General features: G+C 41.1%; 1 protein-coding gene across 12 annotated transcripts in view; it reads right to left on the bottom strand.

The window, feature by feature from the left end:
* FAM13A (family with sequence similarity 13 member A) overlaps positions 1-23091 on the bottom strand; it is a 362418-nt gene that overhangs the window by 30021 nt on the left and 309306 nt on the right. For all 12 annotated transcript variants that reach the window (XM_044224511.1, XM_044224510.1, XM_044224506.1 and 9 more), the window contains 3 exons: positions 16935-17011; positions 16501-16543; positions 5800-5947 (listed from right to left, as the gene is read on the bottom strand). In XM_044224511.1, coding sequence (XP_044080446.1) covers positions 5800-5947; positions 16501-16543; positions 16935-17011 — 268 coding nt within the window. The remainder of the gene's footprint in view (positions 1-5799; positions 5948-16500; positions 16544-16934; positions 17012-23091) is intronic.

Below are 23091 nucleotides of genomic sequence, written 5' to 3'. Positions count from 1 at the left end.
AAAAAAGCCAACTATTCTTCGTTTGTAATGATCTAAAAACACAAGGCCCACTCATGTTTTGATAGTTGACACTCAACTAGACAAAAAAGGAAGAGCTGAATAGAGCAGTGTCTACCGGACAGGATGCCCAATTGCACTGCCGACCTAGGGATTCAGTTTCGAGGATGCATTCACCGACCACTCCCAGTGCCTAGTCTGGAAAATAGTTTATATTTTAATCAGTAATTCTATAGCAATGAAATGGACAAATATATTGCAAGGAAAGTATTCAAATGGAAAACAGAAAAGATTAGAGGTTTCAAATTAGATTTTCATCTTAAAACACCACATAAAAGAAATGTGTTTTTATATCCAGACCAGAATTCCTTAAGTTCTGTGATTTCAGCCGTGTGTCTTGTCACAAAGAACACTGGACATAAATATGGCATGTCTCTCTATGAGAAATAGAGAGACTGCTTGGCCGGCTGGATCCATTTGCTATACAAAAGGAAACGGGCTACTAAGATGATTTATTGAAGAAACATGCTAGAATTACAGGAGCTGATGTCTTCCACTTCTCATTTCCAGCTACATGCTATTTAGAGGCATTACGCCCTGGTGCAACATCATGCCGTCTTTCAAGGTGGATCCTTGGTGGGGCGAGGAGGAATGGGCACATCCCAGACGCTGGAAGATGTAAATCCCATATAGGGAGGGAAATCCTATTATAAAAATTTCCTTGGGGCACCTGGGTGGCTTAGTGGGTTAAGCCTCTGTCTTTGGCTCAGGTCATGATCTCAGGGTCCTGGGATCGAGCCCCGCATCAGGCTCTCTGCTCAGTGGGGAGCCTGCTTCTCCCCACCCCCGCCACTCTGCCTGCTTCTTTGCCTACTTGTGATCTCTGTCAAATTTTTTAAAAAAACTTTAAAATTTCCTTAGTGTTCCAAAACTTAACAGTGGTAGTACTATTAAACTGTTCAGTTAATCTTGCAAACAAACTCTCAGAGTTAGAAGAAACCTTAGTTGTCAGCTTTGTCAATCCCAATTTAATCTTTCTATCTGCTTTGTCTCTATTTGCAAATTTAATAAGTGGGTCCTTAATTGCTCCATTCAAGTCATTAATAAAATGTGTGGAACAGGCTAGAGCTGAGGACTTTCCTAATGAGAATACCCCTATTTGTGTCAACTTTGATCTGTGTATCTGCACATTTAAGTACTGTTGCTTAATCAGTTACTAATTGACTCTGTTACCTGTCTGCTATTCCTTCCAAATCTGACAGGGCACTGGAGTCCCTGTTAGAGGCCCAGCTGAGGTCTTTTTGAATGAGACATTTCCTAATCCGAGTCTCTCTCTCTCTCTCTCTTTCTCTCTCTCTCTCTCTCTCTCACACACACACACACACACACACACACATACACACACAAAGAGGTAGGTTTGGTAAGATCTGTCCTTGGTCAGCAATGGAGGACCCAGTAATTATGGACTCCTTCTCTGTGTTCAGAGCCACCCACTGTCATTAGGTAGATCTGGGCTCTGGTTTCAAAGAAGTCCAACTTAGGCTGGTTTTTCCTGAAACTACACTTGGAAACATTTATGGAATACAGTAATAACATCAACTAACACTCATGTAGTGCCTGTTAGGTGCCTGTACTGTGCCAAGCACTTTGCAAATACTAGCTCACTTAATTCTTACAACAAGCTTACTAAGTGAATACTATAATATCTGTTTACTCATTATTGTCTGTTGTTAGGCCTATTTATTTTTATTTTAAAAAATATTTATTTATTGAGAAAGACAGAGCATGAGCAGGGGGGGAGGAGGCAGAGTGAGAAGGAGAAGCAGCCTCCGAGCCAAGCAGGGAGCCCAACGTGGGACTCGATCCCAGGACCCTGAGATCTTGATCTGATCTGAAGGCAGATGTACAACCAACTGAGCCACCCAGGTGTCCCTGTTATGCCTATTTAAAGATGGAGAAACTGAGGTCAAAACTGTAACACATTTAGTAACTTGTCCACAAAGCTGCTAAAGTAATAGAGCTGGGATTTGAACCCAGGATGTGCCTGGTCTTAGCCATTATGGCCCACTGCTTGCCAGGACACAAAGCTGGCGTTGCTGAGAAAGAGCCATCAGAGAGGAAGTCAGGAGATTTCATTATCCTGAATCATCATTTTTCTTCTTTAGGCCTCAGCTTTTTTACCTGTATAAAGGCAGCATCCAGTCAAAAGGTCTTTAAGATCCTTTGCTTTTTCATCATTCTTTCAGAGAATTTTAAAGGTTATTTTTGACAAGTAGCAAGTAATAAATAAGAAGCATAAAGTATTTTAGCCCTTTAAAAATGTTCTTTTGGGGCACCTGGGTGGCTCAGTGGGTTAAAGCCTCTGCCTTTGGCTCAGGTCATGATCCCAGGGTCCTGGGATCGAACCCCACATTGGGCTCTCTGCTCAGTGGGGATCCTGCTTCCCCCTATCTCTCTCTGCCTGCCTCTCTGTCTACTTGTGATCTCTGTCAAGTAAGCAAAATCTTTAAAAAAAAATGTTCTTTTAAGTTTAACTTCACCAGGACAGCTGAGTATTTAAACCTCAATACTTCCACAAATACTTCCAAATCAACATGAATTGGCTGATTAGGAACATTCTAATTATGCAATTCTGAAGGGCTCTACATAACAAAAGTACATTTGATTTGTGTACTCATTTGATTTTGGAGAGTGGCAGTAATAAAATAATAATATGATGTGGATAGGTCAAAAAAATGTGCCCTAATACATAGCTACATACAGAGAGAAAGAAAAAAAGAAAAAAGCATGTATTATGTATCTGCCAACCAGCATGATTAGACTCTGATCCTACGTTCACTTTGACAGGATTCCACTCTAGGTAGGCTATGGAATCTAATCATCGGGTTCATTTCCTTTTTTTGTTGCCTTGACACAATCTGCCCCAGAAGCCAGAGAATGTCACTGCCGCACGGGAGCACCCAGGGCTGAGGCTAGCGCCAGCAGGCTGCTCACTGAGGACCATCGCACCTGACATTCTGGGACTCTGCCTGGATACGAGAGTGTGAACTGAGGTGTGGGGATGGGGACCAGCAAACACTACATGGGGGCTGGGAGACTGGTAAGGGAGACTTACAGATAGATGCTGGCTCAGAAGGTTTGAGTAAACTATTAATTCCATTTATATATTTGGTTTCACTTTCACAGATTAAATTAGTGCAAAGTGGATTCCTTACTGCGGAGCTACCATTAAACTTGTTTGTTTCTTACTGAGGCTATAAAACAAGAGTAGTATTTTAGCGATTGGACTTACAGCTCTCATCTGAACTATCCTTTATATGCAAAATTCCTTTATTTTGACTATACTATACTACTATAATAATATCACATGAATGTTTAAAATAAATATATGGTAAAAAGGGGCTACTGAAAGCAGTAACCAAATGATCAAAATGGCCTTGAAATGAATCAGTGTAGATTTTTAAGATATGCAAGTTCAGTAACGCAGTAATTGGCAAAAGTTAACACAAGTCCTTTCATAAATTACATAGATAACATAATTAGCATTTCCAAGCCTATTGTATTTCCTCCCTGATAAGCTTTTTAAAATTCCATCTAGTTGGTTCCTTCAAATTATTATTATTATTATATTATCATTTAGAAGAGAGTTATTTACATTAAGTAATAAAACAGTTTTAAGGAAAGTTAACTTCCAACCACACTGGTGGGAATTTTCATACTGGCCTCTTCACATATGCTGGAAGAGATCACAAATTTATGACTGATCAAGATAAAAATAATCAAACTGAGCCCATTTCAGGGGGACTAGAAGAGTCTCCTTGCCCCTTTACTGAATATCCAAGATAATGTGGCTAATTTGAATTCTGTCCAAAAATCCTAGTTTTTATCTAGAGTTTTGTGTTACTGATGTGAGGAGACCGTTATTCCTGAAATCCAAATACAGCACTTGTTTTGATTACTGCTTTTTTCGTTTATTGGGCCACAGTAGCTACTATGGGACTTTTTTTGGTGGTGGTGGGGATTTGTTTTTTTTTTTTTTTTTTAAAGATTTTATTTATTTATTTGACAGAGAGAGATCACAAGTAGGCAGAGAGGCAGGCAGAGAGAGAGGGAGGAGGAAGCAGGCTCCCTGCTGAGCAGAGAGCCCGATGCGGGACTCGATCCCAGGACTCTGAGATCATGACCTGAGCCGAAGGCAGCGGCTTAACCCACTGAGCCACCCAGGCGCCCGGGGATTTGTTTTTAATGAATTTAAAACACATCTGAATATCCCAAAGTGCATAAAACAAAAGAAGAACAATAAAACACTACCCAGGGATGTACCACTGAAATTAAAAAGGAAACAAAACAAACACCCTGCAATTTTTTTCTAGTGACCATATCATGAGCTGGGAAGGTCTGAGAAAATCTCCCCCCCAACTGCCTAATTACATGGTAAAGGGCTAGAACATGTTTCTTGAATTGCAAAGAGGGAGAACTAGAATTTAAAAAAAAAACAAAAAAAAAACCCAGCTTGTTTTTGCTGCACCAAGCCCTGGGTGCAAGGAGCATAGAGGGATTACTATTTTTCACCTTGTGTCTGTTTAGATCGTCTTTTGCTCCTTCATCTAAATTCACTATCACAATACTTTCTGGTTTAAAGAGGGGTGAGGGAGAACGCAAGGAAATCCAGGCGCTTCGGAAAGGGACTGATTTCCTGTAGCTGTGATTCTCTGTGTCACTGTGTTAAGTCGTGCTGCTATTCTGAAACCAGGCACACAATTTCTCCCTCTTTGTAGCCTCCAAACACACCCACCGTACAGAGGCAGCCGGGCATGCATTCTGGATACACGTTGACACAGGTCTGGATGCAGACACATGGATAAGGAAGGAAGTGCGGCTTGACGGCACCGCTGCCAGTACCTTCCTGAAATGCAGTTTTGACAAGATGAGGACACCCTCTTCTTCCTTACAAGTCCATTTTTAACGTTTTGCCAAAAATCTCTAGGAAAACCAGCCTTCAACACTGCATTATTGCAGGCTTTCCATTGGAAGCACTTTTTATACAGTGTTCTCTTTGATGACAAATCCCTGATGCTGGCTAACACGGCTTTTAAAAAATTCTGTACATAAAGACAATCACAAAAGCAAAGCAAACTGAATCTTTCTTGAAAAAATGGGAGGGAGATTTAATGGAAGGAGGCAGGGGGTTGGCATGTAGCGGTGGGAAGAGCAGCTGCTCCCAGTCGAAGTCCTAAATGTGCACGGCTTGCTCAGTCCTGTGCTCGGTGCTACCAGAGGGGAAACACATAGGTAGCGGCACTCCTGGGGAGTTAAGAAATAAAGAAGGCTGCAAGGTGACACTACAATAGAGGGCAAGCGCATTTTCTTTCTTAGATTGCAGTGACTCCTGGCAACATTTTTTTTTTTTAAAAGATTTTATTTATTTGACAGAGAGAGAGAAATCACAAGTAGGCAGAGAGGCAGGCAGAGAGAGAGAGGAGGAAGCAGGCTCCCCGCGAAGCAGAGAGCCCGACGTGGGGCTCGATCCCAGGACCCCGGGATCATGACCTCCCAGGACCCCGGGATCATGACCTGAACCTAAGGCAGAGGCTTTAACCCACTGAGCCACCGAGGCGCCCCTCCCGGCAACATTTAATGAGACACATTCCCATACCAGGGAAAGGATCTGCAGTCATTTAGGAATGCATTTAGTCCTACACCCTTTGCTTTCATACATCCATGTGGTGACGCCCCTCTCATTTAGGCTACTTTATATATGCTTTTCCGATATGAAATCATCCAAACAGCCGATGATCCTACCTTCCCAGCTCTTGTCATCACACAATGCAGTCAGGTCGAGCTCAGGCACTTGGGAGACGAAGCTCTCCCGCTGGTCGTCGGCATCTGGAGTCCTCTGCAGTTTGGAGTCAGGTACGCCGGGGTGCTCCTGAATCTTCATCGCGGGGGTCTGTAATGACAGCACAATGTCTCTGAGGAGCTACAGCTCACCAACACCCACAGACGTCTGAAGCAAGTCCACTCTTTCTGGGGGAAACCTCCCAGGCTGTGGCGGCGGCTGCACCCAGTACAGAAACCAAAATCATAGCCTGATTCCCCTGGATGCTAGCTGGCCACTGGCATGCAAATCGCCACCGTCCCTCTGTGCTCCTTTAACTTTTCTTCTGCGAGAAAGGCAGGAGGGTTTCCCAGAGCCGCTGCTCCTGGTAACTGCAGGCAGCTGACGGTCTTGATGGTGACTGATTGGGGCCGGGAAGGAGGGAAAGGAGTTTGTGTTTCCTTAAAGGAGTAGGGCTCTGCAGACCGTAAACAACAACAAAAGTCCCGCGACTGCTGTTGCTAAGGCTGGAGAAGCAACATGGTGTCTCCTGCGTGCAGACTTCTTTGCCCCTTAGGTAAACAGTCCAGCAAGGCCCAGAGGCTGTGTACGCCGACGCTCTCCTGTTGGCCCCGGGCAGAGGCTTAGATCAATTAAGCGGGGCTAGCTGCACGTTCCCAGATTTCCTGTGGTTGTTTTCACCCAAAGTGTGGGGAGGACAGACTATTTATGGAGGAGCTCTGGGTATTAAAGCATTGTTGCGCAAATTCAAACAGCACAGGGGTTTGGCAGCTCATCTGGGCTAGCCGTAAGGAAGACAGATTATGGAAGTAAGCCAAAATTACATAGGGAGCGTTTTTTTTTTTTTTTTTTTTTTTTTAAAGAGTAAAAAGCCAAGAACTGGCAAGTCAGCAATGCATAATTTATATCTTACAAATATCCAACTGTCACTTGTTTTGGTACTATTTATCCAGTCTGAATATTAAATACTTGGCTACACTTGGTTTTGCTCCTTGGGGGCACCTACTCCCAGGCAGGGCTATCTGGGGGAGGGGAAAACTCTCTCCCAAAGGCTGCTATTTTAGCTACATGATTTTATGCAAACAAAATTTGCATTGAAATTCGTTCATTTTTTCTTTGCTCTTTTGGCATCTTATAAACCCAGCAACTGTCACTTTCCCTTCTCTCCTAAGATTATAAACACAAGTATTTACTTACAAATATTCTTTTCAAATAGCACAGATCTGTACAAAAGATTTTCTTGGAGAATAACTGGAAATTCATTTTAGCAAATATAATAAAAGAAAAAAAAGAACCCCAAACATGTGGAAATCATAAATGATTCCATTAATGCACGAGAAATGTTCTTCTGCTTAAAATAAGCACTGTTAAGACTACCAGCTACTTTTAGTAGCTGTTCAACCCACTTTGATATCACCAGGGAATATTCTAGGGGCTTTTACTATTATATTTCCATAAAATGATACATGAGGACTGCTATTTTCTTCACCACATTGGGAATAAAATGAAATAACATCCATCAGTTTCTGATGAGCTACTAAAGTCAGATGGAAACGTCAGGTAAATCCGGGGTTTTAAGACACTTTCAAAATGTCACTTGTCTATTGGGTGAAAACCAGATTATGCATTTATGCCGTAAGAGTTATTTGTTCCTTGAGCTGAAGCCTAAGTGGACCAGGGCGGAATGACCAAATCCGGACCTCAGCTCATTAAGAACTACGAAGTCACGTAGAGTGCATGCGTGCGTGTGTTAGAATATGCATACAGCAAATAAACATCTTCTTAGTAAAGATTTCTAACGCTCATTCCACTTAGAGACATACAAACAGGAAGACTATAAGAAATATAATTCCGTGACGCAAGCACGGCACGCTGTTCCCGAGGAGCGTGTGCGGGCCTCCAACACTGCACTACACGGGGACGTTCGCGGGTCTTGCGGACAAGCGGACCAGCATGGTTGACAGTTGCTGTGTTTGGCGCTCTGGCTGAGCTGCTGCACTTCGCTGAGCCTCCATATCTTAGTCTGGGAAATGGGCATGAACAATTCCAATATAGCAAGGTTCCTTTGAAGAGCTGGGAAAAGGCATGCAATGCCATTAGCACAGTGCCTGGAGCGTAAGGTACACACAGAGGAGGCCCTCGGTCTCTTCATCATTTCTAGGCACCATGGGAAGATGAGGAAAGCACTGGCACATCTCCAAATGCCAGAGAGAGGTGCTGGAGATGAGACATGTTTCACAGCCATTCAAGGTGAACCATGCTACCTGGAGGAGGGGAGTTCTCAGCGCAGGATGAGAAAAGAAGCCACTGGGGATTCCCATCATGAGTCAGCAACAGCAATTCTGTTTTGGGGGCAGTGTGGGTGAGACGGGTTGAGGAGGAGGAACAGGTGCAGAGACAGGCCCCCTGGGGTTCGCTGGTCACAGCAGGGGGGCACAGGACAGAGGGACGGCAGATGACGAGGGTGTAGGGTGAACTCACTGGACCAAGCTCACTGGACTGAAAAAGGCCTTGCGTGCCCGGCTAAGTCTGGATTTTAGCCTGGAGTTGATAAGGGAAAGCCATGGAAGGATTTTAGAAACAGAGTAACAATGGTGAAATGTGTTTTCCAGGCTGAAGCCTTACAGATGGGAGTGAATGCTGGTGGGAAGACATATAGGCCTAAGCATTGTGTTCTGTAGGCAGCCTGTGTCCCTTCCCAATGCCAGACACTGGCTTTGCTTCCTGCCATGCCTGTGTCCACTCAGGGCACTCAGAGACCTGCGGTGCTTGACATGACACATGTAAAATGCTGAAACACACATACATACACACACACATGTAAAAACGTGTACTGTTCATGATTGCTACATCCGTATTAGACCCATTACAAAGGAAGATGAGGTTACAAAATTTTTTCTGCATTGGAATTAGTATCCATTTTAAAGAAAGCTGAAATTAGAAAATTAATTTTTTACCCTCCAAAATGCAGAGATGTCTTCATTCCTTCGACAATATCGGTTGGCGCAACCCCTCTGTGCTGGGCTCTGTGAGCCACGCAAGCTCCTTACACTGAGAGAGCTGACATTTTATGGAAAAGGCTCAAGAATGCCCAGTGGGGTTCTAAGAACAGTTGACTGGGGTGCAATACAACAATGGACCACCTTGTGAATTAGTGAGCTGCCCCTCACAGTGCTGAGATGAAGTCGGCGAGTCGGGCATGTGGGAGAGGGAGACATTACTGCCCTGGGTAGGAGGCTGGAACAGACAACCCCTAAGATCCTCTTATTCTAACGAAGAGAATCAGGTCGAAACTCTATCAGTCTATTCAATAATAATATATATCACACTATATATACTTATTATAGGGCCACTGTGTGCAAGAGATACAAAGATAATATTTATTCATTAATTCAGCTAATGATCTTTGCATACCTACCACATGCCAGACAATTTTCTAAACACTGGGGATACTTCAGAGGAGACAATAAAGTCTGTCCTAACAAATCTTATAGGAAGTGACAGTAAGCAAAGAAAAAAATGTCAGGTAGTGGCAGGGACTATGGATAAAACTGAAGCAGAGAAAGAGAGGTGATGGAGGTGGGGTCATGGTTTGCTATTTTCTATCCAGTGGTCAGGAAAGGCCTTTCTTATGAGGTGACATATAAGCAGAGATAAGAAGGAAATGTGGGAGTGAACCTTCCATGAGAAGAGCATTCCAGGAAGAAGGAAAGCAAATGCAAAGGCCCTGAGGCATGGTCATTGTGTTTAAGGAAGAGCAAAGAGATCAGTGTGTCTGGAGTCACTGTGTAAGGGTGTTTAGGATGTGCCACATAGAACAGGGTATCACTCACATTGTAGACCTATGTTAACTTACATAAGCTTCTGGACTTTCTGGCCTGATTTTCCACACAGCAGAAGGGTCTCTCCTACATAAACCGCACCAGCTTGCACAGCACAGACACGCGTGGCACAGCACTTGCCAGCGTGTCCACATGCCCACCTCTGTCCTGCTGTGCTGTGATCAGTCCCTGAGGTTGCTCTTTCACTGGCCTGCTGCTCCTGTAGGCCTGGTTCCGAATTTCTGGCCTCACTGGTCTCACCAGCACCTGACGTGGTTGCCATTCCTGGGGATGCAGAGTGGGCTGCTGGTGTGGGCCCAGGGTTTCTGCGCATATGGGAGCTAGGGCTCCTGCTGCCATGGCCACCCACGGTGAAGCTGTTCAGGGTCTGCAGCAATACATCAGCATGGAAACTACTCTTCCCTCAAACAGTTGTTAGCTTAGACTGGATGGGCCACCTCTCCAGATTGTCCCACCCTCTGTCCTCGTGCTCATCCTATGGCACTGTCCTGGTCTATTGCTTGTCTGCCGCTCCTCCTAGATGGTTCATGTTTAAATGTCAAAGACATTCTCAAGTACCAAAATATTTCTGGTTTCAATTTTTGTTGTTTACATGTTTTATGTCTTCAGGGAAAATGCAGAGTAAATGAATTACAGCAGTCCCCCTTCTCTGGGGGGTTACATTCCAAGATGCCTGGTAGACGCCAGAAACTGAGGAGAGGGCAGAACCCTAGAGACACTCGGCTTTTTCCTATACATACGCACCTATGATAAAGTTTAATCGATAAGTTAGGCATAGTGAGATAAACAGTAGCTACTAATAAATAGAACAATGATACTGTAATAGATGTTGTGTGAAAGTGGTCTCTCTCTCTCTTGCCTTTCTGCTTCTTGTGATGATGTGAGATGATGAAATACCAACAGGAGGAGATGAAATGAGGGGGATGATCGGGACGCAGCACTGGGCTATGGTGACCTTCGGGTGGTATGTCAGAAGGACAATCATCTGCTTCTGGACCAGGGTTGACTGTGGGGAACTAAGACCTCAGAAAGTAAAACCACAGATAACAGGGAACTACTGCAATTTCACAGTTTTCAGCTCAGAGATCCCTGGGCCACGAGGTCACACACCAGACCCCCGTCGAAAATGTACCATACGGAAACACACTGCATATTCTCAGCTCTCAAGAGAGACAATGTGGTACGGCAGATAGGGGATGGGTTTTCAAATCAGAGTTTCAATACCAGCTGGTCAGCTGCAAGATCTTCAGTGAAAACCTCTCTGTTCTTGGCATTCTTTCTTTGAAGCTTTTTTTCTGTCATGTAAGTGTAAGACTTCATAGAGTTGTTATGAAGATTAAATGAAAAACATGTCTAACAATGGCTAGCCTATAGTAGCTGTGAAAAAAAAATGCGATTTCCAATTATTGAGTACCTCCCTTCCACATTCATTCCTCTGCAAGTGTTTATTGGACACATAGGATTACAGGAATTAACAAGGTGTGGAAGGAAGACATTGAACATACAAGTGTTATAACAGAAAAAAGCAGGCTGCTAGGAAGCAAATACTCAGAGAGCTCACCCTGACTGGGGCCTCAGGTGACAGCCTGTGTTCAGGTCAAGGAAACACTATTAGATTATTAACCTGATTTTTGTCAAGACCTGTCCCCCCTGTCTAACTGGACCTGGTTTTCCAATCGTCAGACTTCATTGATCTTGCTCCTATCGGACTTCAAATAGTTGGTGAATTTTTGCTCCATCTCTTCCCCCTCCCCACACAGGATATAAAGAAGGAGCCTAGGAGAGTACCAGAGCCGGGAGAGATACCAGGGAGTGCACTGTGTAATGCAGTTTGCACAGGAAGGAACCACACAGTGTTAATACAAGAACCACACGGAACCATAAACATTTACTGTTTGGCCTGACAACAGAGGAAAATGGACATAACAGAGTTCCAAAATTCATGGGAATTCCAAAGCATCAGTAGCCTTTAGAGACTGGATGAAACGGGAAGTGAATCCAAACAAACAGAGCTTTTAAATTATTCTGGTTCTAACATTAAAACCAGTAACAAAATCTTAATGCTTCCATGGAACTCAGCGAGGTTGCAGTAACACAGTGATTCATTTCATAAATACTTGTTGACAGGATATTTCAGAATTTACCTCAAACTTGCTCAAGGCAAATAAAAGCCTTAAGATGTTTGATGAGTAATATTAATGCTCAGTCTTGATTAGAAAGCCTTGTCTTCTTTCTCTTTCTCCCTTCTTTTACTTTTGTTTTGAAGCAGGATAGAAAAGGGAAATGGCCTTTTGTTTATTATGAATGTCTTATTTGTTATCAAAGGTATGCTTCTAAGCTCTTCTAAGCAGTAGGCTTAGAAAGCATAAAGAATGTAAAAATATTGCAAAAGAATTTAACACTTCATTAGCCTTATACTTCTGACATAAAATGACCTCCACCAGATAAGGTAATACCCTTCTAAGCACTCAATAGTTCTTATAGGTTTTGCTTTCTTGATAAAAAGATTAGATATAAGGTTATAGTTTAGATGTTCTGGATTTCATACAGAGGCATGAAATATTTCCACAATACAAAATAACGTATCAGAAGGAATCAAACTGAAGCATAAGATTTAAGCTCAATTGTAAATAGAACTTAAAAAATCTGTATTTTCAGTGATATCTTTTGGAATCTAGAAATTGTTAGTTTTAAGGACAACCTTTCTTCTAGATACTTCCAGAAATTCACTGAGTTTAAAAAGAAGCAAAAGAACAATGACTGGACTCCAACGTGTTCAGGGAATAGTACAATAGGTTATTCCTTACACTAGCTCATTTCATACAGCCCAAAAGGGACATTTTATTAAAATGTCCCCCCTTTAAAACAGTCAACAAAACCAAAAGACAACTGACAGGATGGGAGAAGGTATTCACAAATGACATGTCAAATAAATGACATGTCAGATAAAGGCTAATATCAAAAGTCTATAAAGAATTTATCAAACTCAACACCTAAAAAAAAAAAAAGTAATTCAATCAAGAAATAGGCAGAGGACATGAACAAACATTTCTGCAAAGAAGACATCCAGATGGCCAACAGACACATGAAAAAGTGCTCAACATCACTCAGCATCAGGGAAATACAAATCAAAACCACAGTGAGATACCACCTCACACCAGTCAGAATGGCTAAAATCAACAAGTCAGGAAATGACAGATGTTAGCAAAGATGAGGAGAAAGGGGACCCTCGTACACTGTTGGTGGGAATGCAAGCTGGTACAGCCACTCTGGAAAACAGCATGGAGATTCCTCAAAAAGTTGCAAATAGAGCTACCCTATGAACCAGCAATTGCACTACTGGGCTCACTCACCCTAAAAATACATACGTAGTGATCCGAAGGGACACCAGCACCCCAATGTTTATAGCAGCAATGTCCACAATAGTCAAACTATGGAAAGAGTCTAGATGTTCATCAACAGATGAATGTATAAAGAAGATGTCATATATATATATATATATATATATATATATATATATATATAAAAGAATACTATGCAGCCATCAAAAGAAATGAAATCTTACATTTTGCAATGACATGGATGGAACTAGAGGGTGTTATGCTAAGCAAAATAAGTCAATCAGAGAAAGACAATTAGCATATGAGGTCCCTGATATGAGGAATTTGAGAGGTGGGGGGAGGGGAAAATGAAACAAGATGGGATTGGGAGGAAGACAAACCATAAGTAAATCTTAATCTCAGGAAACAAACTGAGGGTTGCTGGGGGTGGGGGGTAGGGATAGGGTGGTAGGGATAGGGTGGTTGGGATAGGACATTGGGAAGAGTATGTGCTATGCTGAGTGCTATGAAATGTATAAGAGGGCTGATTCACGGACCTGTACCCCTGGGGCAAATAATACATTATATGTTAATAAAAAAAAATAAAATGCCCACCTTTTGAAAACCTACCCACGGAAATGACAGTTTTTAAGTTTTGGCATTCTAAGGGATTCTTAACTTTTTTCCAATGGCCATCTGAGATCTCAGGCAGATTTCCCATTAGGTGATTAAAAAATTAAAAAGATGTGCAACAAAGGGATAAACCCATGTTCACTTTTCAACACATGCATTCAAACGAAAACATATCTATGGCTGCAAAATGCTTATTTCAGAAATAAAGTCGCAGTTGTGCCTGCATTTGCGTTTGAGCCGCAGATTTCTATGACCTGCCTCTCTCTGTCTGTGTTTCCCTCTAAGGAGCATCTCTGAGACTGGGTTTAATGTTCCACATTCTCATGGGAATGCTAGTCAAAAGAAGAAAGACCACTTTTCCTCAATAGTTGGCATCTGTGGCCTTAATCTTACATGAATCTAAGAGCATATAGGGAAAATTTTAAAGGATGGTATTAATGAGGACCAACTGTCTTTATGGAAAATGACACTGGAAAGAGCCATCTGTGGTGAGCACGTAAACGCTGGCTTCTCAATCTGATGCCATAGGAGACGTGAAATAAAATACCGATTAGGCAGAATTCTAGGAGGGATAACCCAAGTCTAGACTTACTTTTCATCTCTGACATTTAGGAATTATTGTGGCATTACCAGAACACCAGATTAACTATTTAGGTTGTTCAATAAGTTCTAGAGGGCGCCTGGGTGGCTCAGTGGGTTAAGCCGCTGCCTTCCGCTCAGGTCATGATCTCAGGGTCCTGGGGTCGAGTCCCCGCATCGGGCTCTCTGCTCAGCGGGGGGCCTGCTTCCCTTCCTCTCTCTCTGCCTGCCTCTCTGCCTACTTGTGATTTCTCTCTGTCAAATAAATAAATAAAATCTTAAAAAAAAAAAAAGTTCTAGAAAGGGCTACACATATTCAACAGTAAACAATGACATCACACTGTAAACATGGGAAAGGGCTTTAAAAATGGAAAACTGATCTTTTCACAGTCTGTCACTAATAATCAAACATCTATTTCCTTCCATGAAAGAAGGGCATGTCTTCCAGAGTTGAAGCATCACCCCAATCTTGTGGAGTGGTGTCCTGTTTTTCTCCTTTGGGGCAGTTGTAAAAGAAAGGTGACATGGAGAGCTCAGGCTGGATTTAACTCACTGCCTAAATTTAGCTCCTAGCTGAACGTATGATGACAACCACGATTATTAATAGTGAATGCTTACGGGGTGGCGGCAGTGGGCTGGGTGCTGACTGGCATCTGCACATGGCTGACACATGTAAGAATAGGACCTGGCACATGCAAGTGGGATTTGAGATTTGTTTCCCCATGATTCATCCATGCCATGGGAGCTGTCCACCAACATACCGAGGCAAACTGAGTTCAGCACGGGTTTAGCCACTTGGCTAAATCAGCCGCTTGGAATTTATGAGGTAATGTTATGGAGTCTATCCACAAAGGTTGCTCTTTACCCTTTTATCTCATAAAGGAGCACAGGCGTAAAAGGGAGGAACTGAGAGCACCGCTCTGGGAGGCTGGCAAGGCAATCTTCTTTAAAGTCACGTTCAATGGCGCGATGAGTAAGTGCTTGCTGTGAGCAGAGGAAAAGAGCAGAGGAGGATGCAACAAGAAGGAGAATAAAGCAACGCGTATCATGGGGGAGGCTGTGCTCTGAAAACAGGTACCTGGTGTCAGGGAAAAAATGCCAGCTGGCTGCCTTGGTCCCCAAGAAGGAAACTAAAGGAGTGGGGAAAAAGAGATGAAAGAAGAGAGAGGCTCGGCAGCTGTGAAGTCAGAAGGAGGAAGCATTCCCCTCCTATTACCTGGTGAGGCTGAAGAAGTTGACAGAACAAGAACTGGAGAGAGGGGACAGGATGAATCCACAGCACTGGCAGGGAGCGGCGGGGAGGTGGCGATTCATTTCCAGCAATTTTATGCCAAATTGTACACAAGTGTGTGTTTTTCTAAGAAGAGAGTCCACAGCTTTTAGATGCTTAAGCTCTTGGATTATAGAATTCCAAGAGGGGTAGGGACTGCCGCTGTTACTGACTCGTAGCTCCTAGCCCAGTACACGTACAGGGCAGGACTCACTAGATGCTACTAACTCCATCAGTGCATTAGGACGATGTCCAATGAAGATTAGGAATCACTGGGTTAGAGGGACAGTTCTATATATAACTCTTATTTCAAGGGTCAGAATTCAAGAACAGGCTGAAAAAAGCTTTAAATCTTGCCCAAGGGAAAAATTGATAAAAATACTGAAAGTGGAGTTGGAGGCATCTGGACGTAGATTATATACACATATGTGAATGAAAAATGGGGTTGAGCACACCGAATGAAAGCCAGAGTTGGGAACAAGGGAAATCACATGGGTCAGCATGGCGATGCTCTCAGAGAACGAGGAAGACAGGAAATAACCAGAATTTAAAGATACAGACAGCATAAAAGAGTTAGATATTTTTTTTTGCCATGGTTTACATAAAATGAGACAAAACTCAGAAAACAAATGGGGTTTAATAACTCATACTGAGTCTATCTTAATTTGAAAATTAATGAGATAAATCTCAGTGACAGATCCACTAGATTTATTGTCTATTTATTTCAATCACTTAAAAATGCATAAAAACATGGAAGATCACGGCTTTTTGTTTTGTTTTATGGATAATCTAAAATGAAATCTCCACCATACTGAAGTTTCTCTTTGCAAGCAAAATAAAGGAATTTAAAAGCAAAAAGAAGATTTCTCAAGGAATCTTTACATTTCAGCACTTGCCTTTCTGACCAAGCACAGTCTGTCAATCTCATTATCCCATATCGAGAGGCTAATAGTGCTTCACGTTTGCTCTCAGGAAGGTATGGAGAGCCCCATTATAATCACAATTTTGTCAGCTACTCACCTCAAAATGCTGGGTATGTCTGCCGTCTTTTTCATCTTCTTTACTATAAACAACAGCAACAACAACAAAATATCATAAAATGTCAGTTTTTGAACAATGCTTTTCATCCAGTGAAATTATGATTTCATTAACTTTAAAACAAAGTAGGCTGAATGTCTCTAAATTAAATTCTTGTAAAATTAAAAAACAAAAGAGAATAAAAAGTAAAAATAAAACAAAACTAGAAACACAACCATGAGTAGGGTTATTTGTCTTGAACAGCAGCACGGCAGAGTTTCTATTCTAAGCATTTTCCTTGCTATAAAATATTATTGGTAAACATACAGACCTTTAATTCTTTCTAGTTCTTGAAATACACATTGTATTAAGTGAGAAAAAAAAGCAAGCTATTCATGCTCTTAATAAGCAATGTGAAGAGAAAACGCTAAAATTACCTTTCATCAGACATCAGTTCAACATTGTCAGGTCCAGCCCTCTCATGAGAAGGTGTGGAATTGAGGCTTTCCATATTCTGCAACAAAACAAATCATGGTGACCCAATAGGAATGGTAAAAAAGAACCAACAGCAGATCCTCATCCTCCTTTATTTAAAATAGAAAAATCAGATAATATACAGATATGAATGAATTCTAGTTCTCATATTTCTATCTTTGTTAAAACTAGTAAAATCAGGAAAGTTTCATTGTGCTGTTTGCATAGAATTGGATGGTGAATTTTATCATCCCTTTAATGAAGATACCTGATACCATTGTGGAAACCATCGTTGTATCCTATAATGTCCTTGTTAGGTATCATCCAAATCTTACAGCTAAACATAGCAAAACCCAGACTGTCAGAACATTAGGGTAAAATTAGAATTAGAACTGAGGAATCTGACCTTGAATCCTCTCTGAAACCAATGGAACATTCATTGCTCATTTAACATATTTTCAGGATAAATTGCTAATATAATGTGGGATAACATATAGCTTGTACCCAAACTGCTCATTATCCATGAATAGAAATGGTGTTAACATAAGAGCCTTTCTTTCTGTGATATTTAACATTAATCCTTGTGTTATTTGCTAGGATGGAAAAAATATAAACAGGAAACTTACTTTGAATAGTGTATATTTCAGGCTCACCAAGAGAGCTTAACATTTATCAGGAGGCATACCTGTAAGGTTTTTTTGACATGGCCAATGCTTTCTGAATATAATTGAGGTGACTGAGCACAGCATAAGTAAGCCAACCCCATGAAGGAATATTACAAAAAAGCAAACAAGAGCTCATCTATATTCAGTAAACTAAGAAAAAAAAAAAAAAAAGAGCTGCCTTAGAGATCTGAACCCAATTTTCACTTAACTCAAAGATTCATACCTGCCTTAAAAGGACATTAAGTACAACCAACCTATTCTATGTCATCAGAATGACACATATTGAAGCAACATGTGTTCATCTACATATTTATAACCTCCCATTGTGAAAAACCTCTTACAAAGTAAATCTGATTAAGGTTCACATATTAAGGAATATTTTCCTGTGAAGTTGACATATATAAAAATCCTCACAAAATAAACACATAATTAGAGTAGAAAACTAATCTTTGGCTTGGTAGGTGAATGAATTGTTTTCCATTTATGTTGGTTTGGCTAACTGATCTGGAATTCTGGAAGTTTAAAACCCTGGGCTCCAACAGACAGTAGAAACAAAGGGAGACAGAGCACAGCATAATAGAATGGTGCCTCTGGAGTTGGGATGTTTGGGTTTGAATCCTACCTCTATCATTTACCAACTGTATGAACTTATTTGACCCTTAGTGTCCATATCTGGAAACTGGAGATGGCAAAATAAACATAATTGCATAGGTGACCTTGAAGATTAAAGGAAATAATGCACATAAAGAACATGAATAATACCTGGTAAATTAAAAGGATATTTTACTACTATTTCTCCAGTTAAGGCGGTGCTCCAGATAGCGTCTGTGTCTGCCATTACTAAACATCAATTTACACACTTAGATAATTTACACAGTTCATTTTAGAATGGATCTGAGAAATAAAAATTATGACATTTAATTATATTTACATTTTTATAACTCTAAAGTTTGAGTTAGAAGAGGCCTCTCTGAATGGCCCTCCTTAAACCGGCATAATTGCTCTTATTACCTGAATGTGATCTTCCTGATAAAGGGGGTTATATCTATGACAAAGAATCTGTGTTTGTTCTCACTGGTGATCTTCAATAGATTATCAAAAACTTTAGTGTAAGATCTAGTGCAATAGCATTAGTTTTTTTCTAAAGCTCTGAAACCTGAATTCCTAGGGAAGCACAACCCTCTACCCTCAGATCGTTTTTAAAACAGTGTCAATGAAATACATAATTAATTATACGCAAATGACTACTTCAGAATAAATAAAAATCTTCACCTTAAGGCTAGGAAATATTCAGAAAGAGGGAAGAGAAAGTAAACCACAGTAGTATTATATAAATTAAGATATTTCAGTAAAATTTTTTCCCTATACAAAAAGAACCAAGATATAAATGCTTATAGGTTCTGAGAATTAGAGAAAAAAGACAGTTATGTTATACAGTGGAAGACTTTGCAAAAAGCAGTTGTAAAATGTGAGAAAGTCTGGCTGATCTCCAGGGTTAAAACTAGTAAGCAGTAACTTGGGACTTCCTCCCCCTACCCACTTTTTAAAAAAATGTTTGATCCCTATGTTTAAGAATTCCCCAAGGATCTGTTTTTTATGGATGTAATAGACAAAGGATGACTTTCAATATTGTTCCATATTCCTCTCTAAGGTTTTACAGTAATTCCAATTTTCATGTTGTCCACACATAGGAGACTACTGAATATTCATGAGCTGCTCTCACTAACGCAGTAGGCAAGCACACAGTGTTCCTTCGCTAAGGCAGTTGTCCCTATACCTTTTGGACACAGGAACATGTCAAGAACGTGTTACAACTGGCAGCCTATCTTATTTTTCTCCAGAATGAAACAAGGGTAGTAAAGGTCTCTGAATACAGTAACAAAAGTACCATTCATTTCCACTAGGGGAAAACAAGTGATAAATTCTAACTTCCATTCTTTGCCTAAAGTTTAGGGAGGGAAGATTAAGACAAAGAGATCAGCAATTCCCCCCACTTCACTGAGATGGGAGAAGGGAAAAATGGAATGCACAGGTCAAAAGAACAGCTTTGAAACGCAGAGGCTTCCACTGTATGGGAAGTATGCTACTGGACTCTCAAATGTTCTGCAGCTGTAATAGTACTTGTCTTAGTGGAAAACACAGACTCAATGTCTTTTGGAAGTTTTGAACTGTTTTATGTCCCAAACACTTCTCTAGGTGTGGTAAAACAGTAGCTTATTAATGTTTGCATTTATGAAAGGTTAAAGTAATAAAACTTATAAAAATGTGTTATTGCATTGATTTTTACTTTAACTGATCTTCTAAACTCAGGATCTTTTTAATAGGTAATTTTAAGAAATAGCAAAGAACAGATTATGACTTTTTAAGAATAATTTAATGTAACTGCTTCTTGAATTGCATGAAAAAAAAACAGATAAAGCTTGCTTCACTTAAGTCTTACCAGTGACTTTCAAAACACACAGATGTGCTATGACAGAATTTATTTGGACAGTTTTTGGGTGTCAGAAGGGACTGAATTTTAAGAACCACCCTCCTCAACTATAAAAATAACCTCAAATCTAAAAAGAGCAAAATCCTTGAAAAAATTAGCTTTAGACTGTGGAATTTATTTTCAATTGTTCCCCGTGGCCCCCTCTCTATTGAGGCATTGAAAGCTGGGCTCAAAACCTGTTTGACCACTGAAGCCCTTGAAAACACTTGGAGCAAAAACAAATTTGTCTTCTAAAACCGTAAAATGCTGACAAAGCCTTTATAGAGGACACTGAAAAAAAAACGTTTTCCCTCCATATACAAACAGCTCAGTCTGAAGGCTCAGAGAACACTGCTAGTCAAAACAGGTTCATTATTCTAACCTTGAGCTCTAAGAGAAGGAGAATATTTGATACACTCTCATTAACAAAGGTTTAATGTGCATATGAGTTTCTTTGTATACCTTTTCATACATTTTGTTTTACTGCTTAAAATAACTGTGTAACTTAATCCATATTTGAAAAGAACTACTGATACAAGGATGCGGATAAAAGAGTAGTGGCGGGGGGGTGGGAGGTTGGGGTACCAGGTGGTGGGTATTATAGAGGGCACGGCTTGCATGGAGCACTGGGTGTGGTGAAAAAATAATGAATACTGTTTTTCTGAAAATAAATAAATTGGAAAAAAAAAAAAAGAGCTTGCTCGCTATCCACTGAAATCTATCTTCCTTCCACAGAAATGAAGTAGCCACATGCCCAGTAGCAATGCTTTCGCCGGTCTCTCTGGCGGTGAGATACGGCCATGTGACTAACTCTTCAACAGGATGCACAATGCAATATGTGTGTCTTCTAGGTCTGGCCAAACAAGCTACCCCAGCGGGCACATTCCTCAACACTCACACTCTCCTTCTGTGAGTGGGACAGGAGATAAAACCACCATCGTTCATTGGAAGTTGCTTGAAGTAGACAGGGAGGAACATGGCCCGGCACAGAGCAAGTCTTCTACTTCTCTCTCTGGCCCTCAACTTCTATTTTAGGTTGTTACGGGAGAAGGAACATTTACTGTGCTCATGACATTGCGTTTTGGGGCTTCTTGTTCTACAAGTTACCCTAAAAAATATGGCAACCATTCATGTGCTCCTTTTTTTTTTCCCCACACATTTTTGGATGAGTGCTGAACTCTGCTGGGCACTGGGGAAAGTGAACCAGACAATGGTTCTTCTCATCGTGACTTCTGTGTTTTGGTTACTGCTCCAATTGTAGTTTGCTACACTGTTAATATTATCTTTATTTCTAAGGTAGGTTCTTTCTGAATGATAACGCTAAACATTAATTGGCCAAACATAAAATTCAAAGTGGTCAGCATATTCTTTCCCTATTCAATACGATGCAAAAGAAAGAAATTCTAGATGTGTGTATAAAATGTGGTGAGCTTAAAAAGCTAGAAGAGTATTTATTTTTCTTAGATGAAGAGGTAGGTTGTGGTTAGAACATAAGGACAGACCTTTGGTGTAATGTAAACGACAGAGTTGGGCAAACCGTTCAAGTTTCTGATGAAACAGTCTTTAGATCAAAGTAAGTTACAATCAAACTCCTCCACCCCTCCTCCAGGCTCCATCCCTTATCAATTACTCAGGAACATTGATCCTGCAATGGATCCCCTTCTCTTATACATCATTCCCTCCTCTTTTAGTTTATCTTGCCATATCACTGTTTCTTTTTTTTTTTTTAAGATTTTATTTATTTATTTGAGAGAAAGAGAACATGAGTGTGTGTTGCAGGGCAGAGGGAGAGGGAGAGGGAGAAACGAATCCCTGCTGAGCAGGGAACCTGACACAGGGCTTGAACCCAGGACCCTGAGATCGGGACCTGAGTCAAAGGCAGATGCTTAACCGCTGAGCCACCCAGGTGCCCCCATGTCACTGTCTTTAAAACCCCTCTCCTGATCTTGCCTTATCTTCAGCTGCTGCTGAAGTGCACCCCTAAAGTGTCAAACCTGTTAAAAAAAACTTTCCATACCTGCAGTACCCAATTCATTTCTCCCGATTCTTTCTTGAACCTGTTTAACTAGATGTTTTCCTCTCTCTTCCTCCCAAATCTACTATCAAGGTAGATGTGGTGAGCTATAAATGTATGAAATTAATATTCACTTACTATTCCCATTTCTCTCTTCTGATGTGCTCTTAACTGACATCTAATAAGGCTCTTGCCCACATGTTTGCACTGAATTTTGCTATTTGCTCCTTCTTAATCTTTTCTGCTTATACCTTCTTATCTGCCTACCCACTCAGTGTCAGTATGTCCCAACACACTGTCATAGCTCCGACCAGCCCAAGGCTTTAAATGCCACCTGATGCCAAAGACTTCCAAACTTATTTCATTTCTCCCTTGAACTCTGGATTCACATATCTAACTGCCTACTTGATTTTCTACTAATAAACATCTTGAGCTCAACATATTTGAATGGAACTTTAATTTTTCCCCGCGAATCTGCCCCTCCAATAGTGTTTTCCATCCTTCCAGCTAGCTTTTCCAAAGGTGACTCCGAGACCTTTGGAAAAGCCAGCTGAGACACCCCCCTCTTTCTTCACACCCACATCCAATTTATTAGAAAATCCTCTTGTTTCTACTTTAAAATACACCCATGTCTGACCTTAACCACCTCCACAGCCATCATCCTGGCCTAAATTGATATCATCTCCCGCTTAGATTATATCAATTATTTTGCTTTAGTGTTTGCTCGTCCCTTAACACCTCTGGGCTGTTCTCCCCCGTCCTCCCCAGGCTATTCTTAACACAATTGCTAGAGTAATTCTTTCAAAAGGTACATCAGAAAATGATTTTCTTCTCTCTGATCCTCTATGCCTCCTCATCTCACTCAAGGTAAATCCCAAAGACCTAAAAATGGCTACAAAGGCTAAAGGGATCAGTACCCTCGCTACATCTCTGGCCTCATGTCTTAAAATCACCCTCAACTCTGCTCTAAC

This window comes from Neovison vison, chromosome 11, assembly GCF_020171115.1.
Source record: "Neovison vison isolate M4711 chromosome 11, ASM_NN_V1, whole genome shotgun sequence".
In the NCBI taxonomy this organism is placed as follows: domain Eukaryota; kingdom Metazoa; phylum Chordata; class Mammalia; order Carnivora; family Mustelidae; genus Neogale; species Neogale vison.
The sequence above is the reverse complement of the archived record's forward strand: the minus strand, read 5'-3'. Positions and strand labels throughout refer to the sequence as shown.